This window comes from Bombus impatiens, unplaced genomic scaffold, assembly GCF_000188095.3.
Source record: "Bombus impatiens unplaced genomic scaffold, BIMP_2.2 scf_0135, whole genome shotgun sequence".
NCBI classification, from domain to species: domain Eukaryota; kingdom Metazoa; phylum Arthropoda; class Insecta; order Hymenoptera; family Apidae; genus Bombus; species Bombus impatiens.
The window spans coordinates 917,862-923,381 of NT_176554.1; the positions used below are offsets into that span (position 1 = coordinate 917,862).

At 33.6% G+C, this 5,520-nt stretch overlaps 1 protein-coding gene across 3 annotated transcripts; it reads left to right on the plus strand.

Annotated features, from left to right (window-relative positions):
* Nucleotides 1–1,533: 1,533 nt before the first annotated feature.
* LOC100741095 (carboxypeptidase Q) lies at nt 1,534–5,348 on the plus strand. Of its 3 annotated transcripts, none has more exons than XM_033319113.1 (7): nt 1,534–1,709; nt 3,301–3,686; nt 3,768–3,918; nt 4,001–4,250; nt 4,319–4,559; nt 4,688–4,870; nt 4,972–5,348. In XM_033319113.1, the coding sequence occupies exons 2-7, from the start codon at nt 3,334–3,336 to the stop codon at nt 5,222–5,224; spliced, it is 1,431 nt and encodes a 476-aa protein (XP_033175004.1). In that variant the 5' UTR covers nt 1,534–1,709; nt 3,301–3,333; the 3' UTR covers nt 5,225–5,348. The 3 variants fall into 3 exon arrangements, with proteins under 3 accessions (XP_033175004.1, XP_012237074.1, XP_012237075.1); XM_012381651.3 differs by lacking the exon at nt 1,534–1,709 and adding an exon at nt 2,642–2,917; XM_012381652.3 differs by lacking the exon at nt 1,534–1,709 and adding an exon at nt 2,642–2,912.
* The last annotated feature ends 172 nt before the right edge of the window (nt 5,349–5,520 follow it).

The window sequence follows — 5,520 nt, forward strand, 5'->3', positions numbered from 1 at the left end:
TAACAACAAGAAAAAAAAAAAAAAAACTACGCCGAGCCGAAAAGTTCTGTGTACGACGTACCTTATCCCATTTGAAGCTCGCATACAGACTACATAATTAGCTATAACGGACATGGCCATTAGCAGAAAAAATGTACCATTCAGATAGTTTACCATTAAAGAAACGGTAATCATTATAGCTATATTAACAACATTATTTATATTATTACGCATATTATAAAAATAATTGATAACAGATACTAATCCTAGGGTGAAGTATTTCAAGGGAAGAAAATTTTGAGAAAAAAAATGATCACGCGGCCACAAACGGCGCGAGGGCGGCGGCGCGCCATTTCCCAGGAAATGGCGAAACCGGAAAAAGTGAACAAAAGAAAAATAAATAACCCGCCAATTACTTTAACTTCGACAGTACTATTATTTGTATATGCCGAACGATTATGCCGTTTTCAGCGCAACATATTTTGGCGATACTCTTTGGTGGTATAAACTCACGGTAATCAATGTTGGGGGGAAGAATCGGTGTTGGAACGAGGGATTAAGGGTGGGAACGAATCGAAAACAAACAAACGAACAAAATAAAAAGCAGAAGTTTCTATACTTTTTACGGAGATTGTTATAGATTAAGCGCACACTGATCAAGGCATTCGTCGCTCGGCAAAGCATAATATAATTATTAATATAAAATTTATAACAGAAATAAAATAAATGAAGTTAATAAATATGTACACTGTATAATAAACATTATTTCCTATTAATAAACGAAGGTCTCTTTTATTTTATCGTTGCATGTATTCCTCAAGCATGATACAATATATGCCGCAAAAATAAGAAAAAACTATATTCGGAAAAGTTTTTGTAAGATACATTTTTGAGAATAAAAGTCATAGAAATCCAAATGCTTTTGAGAACGCTTCCAATCGTTGCAAAAAATCCAGTTTAACCATATTATCTATCTAAATAAAATTATCTATGGAATATGTCCTATTTTCTGTAAATCTAGAGTTGTATCGAATATAAAGTTCCATCAGATTCTCTTACTTCTTCCATCGCTTTAAAATGAGTACCATATGAACGATTTTTTTAGAGAATAGAATAAATCAAAATCAGTTGCCACAAGTTTGGAAAATGTTTCGAGTGCACAAAGATTTTATCCCCTTTGACGAATGGAGACTACGACGAGATCGTCTACTGTACCCTATCCTAAGTCGGTAAAGTTGGAAATGATACAAAAATGGTGAAAAAACAAACTCTCTCCATTGACTTTGTATATCGACGAGTCGATACTTTGTGACAATGAGTAATAATACGATTGCTATACGTTCGTCTGTGCCTCGGGTATCAAACACGGAGCAGCGATAGGTACAAAAGTTCTTGGTAGTTATGTCGATAAAACAACAAGACGTCGCTAGGCCGGTGCCAGAAACGTCACGTCTATTCTATAGCCGTACAGAGGGCGTAAGAAACACTCTGATTTTTAGTAGGTTGGTATTTCATAACCTGAGACAAAATTCTATTTAATGTCATGTCTATCTTGTTCTTAGTCAATGGTGATATTTGTGCAGTGAATATGTACAAACTTTATGTGATATCACAGACGATACTCTGTGGTGATACTACGTTAGCAGAATAATTTAACATAAATGATATACAAAATGCATTTCTCTGCATAATTGGGGTATTTAAACCATTTTTAGTATCATCTGTAAACGGTAAACCGTATACAGCCACAATGAAGCATAATGATAAAAACGCATGCATAAATATTAAGCTTATCCTATACCACAATGGTGCCTCTATCAGAATTGTGATCTCGTTTGTGTCTCTATCTCGCCTATGATCACATATAGAAATTAAAGTTATCAATTTCGGAGAAAATCTGTTTTCTTGTGCCCTCTGCAATTTAGAACGGAGACTTTGAGAACTATAATCAACGTAACTACCAAAGTCGATATAATCTGTAGCTGTAAAATGATCCTCTTTTGTTACTTCAAGTGGTATATAGCATGAGATATATGAGGTAAAATACAGTGCTATTATTGCATAGTATGTATAATTAATATTATAAAACTAATCACACGTTAAAATTGATATATTTCAAGAGACGATGCGGGAGAGTAAGCCTGTGATCATATAGAGAGCGCCGTGCGACAACGCGGCGACACTAAACGGCAGAATGGCGGCTGGTTTTATATTATTATGTTTAATATTCTAATAGATACTCAAGTCCAAGCGGTAAATAGATAGTATGTAACGATGAATATGAAGGACTATTTTGATATCGAATCTTTAATAACTGAATTACAGTGTAGACCGATTTTATGGTAAGATAATCATAAAGATTATAAAAATATATTTATTCTAGAAATATATATATATATATAGAATATATATATATATATATTTCTAGAATCTATATTTATTATATATATATATAAATATATATATATATTTCTAGAATAGATATATTTTTATAATCTTTATGATTAATTGATTGATTTTATAATCTTATGATATATATATATAATCCATATATATATATATATATATATATATATATATATATAGATTATATACGGATATATATGGATATATATGGATTCTTGACTCTAAGATCTAGAGTCTAAATACTTTTGCTGTATATATACCACAATCGCATGAACCGTGAACTATAGTCCGTAATGAATACTATAGATAAATCTTCTGAAGATAAGCAGAGTCCTTCTCCTCCATTCTTCTCCAGTTTCCGATTCCCCTCTACTCGTATTCTGTACGTCTATATATATTTGAGTCAAACCGATGAGACATTAGTTGACAGGCGATTCTTGCGATGAGATTCTGTATTATTGCAACTATGCGCATATATACTTAAACCTGTCTGATTTTGTTTTATTTGCTTTGAAGAAAATACAAAAGTAAGGTATAGTCGTGATTTTATTCTTATAATTTAATATTTAAAAAATATTGTAAACACATCTTTTTAAACTCTACCTTCTTTTTTATATTCAAGACAGACGTAGATCTAATCGTATTAATATATTAGTTATCTGATATATAAATTATGATTGAACGGTAATCGATGTGCATAAAAGATACTCTTATCACAACAGATAAATTAATAATTTGATAAAGTATTCGATAGAAATTCATTTCGTACACCATTAACCAAGCGTATTTCTTATCGAATAAGTACATTAGTTAATAATTTAATTATTTTTCTAATCTATTTAACATTGTGAAAGTAAATTTTAAGATCTAGAATGAAACTAACATTGCTAATGCCGAGAAACGAAATATTTTCAGAGGAAACTAGAAGGATTTATCCTGTTCAACAACATGTTTTTATCCATCAAATTTTTAATAATCACATGGCTCTTCCGACTACAATTTGCGATAGCACTGGAGAGTGATGAAACAAACAGCGTTAATACGTGTAACCTGCCGCAGAGCCTTATACAAGAGATAGACTCGTACGAACCCTTTGTTCATGCTATAATAAATGAGACTTTATACGGATCGTTCAAAGGAACGACTTGGAATGAATTAGCTTACTTCGTTGACACATTTGGTCCGAGATTTACTGGTACTGCAGTGCTAGAGCGTTCCATTGATTATGTGTTAAATAAATCTTTGGAGTTTGGTTTGGATAATGTACACGGTGAACCCGTTAGTGTGCCACATTGGGTCAGGTAATACTTGTCAATGAGCGTTTCTTTCTTACCTGCTAAATATTAAAATGTAAATTGCTGAAATATTTATTTATTTCCCAGAGGAAAGGAATCAGCGACGCTTTTAAAGCCAAGACGCAAAGATATTGCTCTTCTGGGATTAGGTTACAGTGTTGGGACTCCTCCCGAAGGAATAACCGCAAAGGCTATCGTCGTGAACAGTTTCAAAGAACTTGAAGAAAGAAAGCACGAGGTGAATATATTACAGAATTTCCAAAGAACAATTATGCTTTATTTCGTTTAAATAACTTGTACCATTTTCTCGGTCGGTTTAGGTCCGAGGAAAGATCGTTGTATTTAATGAGAAATATGTTTCGTATGATAAAACGGTAAAGTATCGAGGCGAAGGAGCAACAGAAGCATCGAAACATGGTGCTGTTGCTGCTTTAATTAGATCCGTTACACCATATTCTTTGTATTCCCCACATACGGGTATGCAAACGTATGGCGAGAATGTGACTAAAATTCCGGTAGCTTGCATCACGGTTGAAGATGCCAGCTTGTTGAGAAGGATGTCTGATAGAGGTAGACATGGCGTCATGTAGACTTTTTCTGTTACCATCGAGGATATTAACGATTTATTTATCTTTTAGGTGCAGTTTTAGAAATAAATTTAAAAATGCAGGCGAAAAGTTTGCCGAACAAAGTATCACGAAATGTAATAGCCGAATTGAAAGGTTCCAAGGCACCGGAGAAAGTTGTAGTCATATCTGGTCACATCGACAGTTGGGACGTTGGTCAGGGCGCAATGGACGATGGCGGTGGTGCATTTATTTCGTGGCAAGCATTAAAATTATTGAAACACCTTAATTATAAACCACGACGAACAGTAAGGTGAACATTTTGGGGAATAACGTTTTAGTTAAAAAACAAGAAGTACTTAGTGGAAATTTAAATTATACAATTAAATTACGTTTAAATTTATGTAACTTGGCTTAACGTGAAATTCATTACGACTATAGAATGATCATGTGGACGGCTGAAGAACTTGGAATCATAGGAGGTAATCATTATATCAAAAGTCATAAAAGCGAAGAGAAGAATTTACAGTTCGTGCTGGAATCGGATGGGGGCACGTTCAAGCCATTAGGTTTTGAAGTTACCGGAACCGAAGAAGTTGTGTGCATCCTAGAAAGAATCATGAAGTTAGTTTGCAAAAGAAAATTAAATAAGAACGCTAGCAAGGATAATTGCTTAATTTTCATTTGTTCGACGTTTCTAATTTTTTTTTATTTTTTATTTTTAGGCTGTTCTCTATCATGGGAGATATTAAGCTTCGTAGTCCCTGCGACGGCCCTGATATCGCTTCTTGGGTAGATGCAGGAGTACCAGGAGGTTCTCTTTGGACTCAAGACGAACAATACTTTTATTACCATCATACGAATGCGGATACTATGTTGGTTGAAGATCCGGAAGCTCTTGATAAGGGAACAGCCCTATTTGCAGCATTATCTTATGTACTCGCGGAGCTTAGCGTCGATCTTCCACATCACAAGTGACGATATTATTCGTATTATTAATATCGATGTCGATTATTCGAAAACGTTAATGTTAGAATCTATATATATATATGAATTTTTACGAAAATGGAACATTAAAGGAATATTTTTGAAAATATCGAACGAATAATTTTGTTTAGCGACTCTCTATACTGATTCCTTTTGTATGATAATCGAGAAATTAATAATATTAGCGAATCGACAATGCGACGAATTACAGATCACAGTCTGGAGATTAAGATCAAGGTGGATAATATTCAGGATTGTAATAAGAACGGAGAGAAAATTCATTGTGA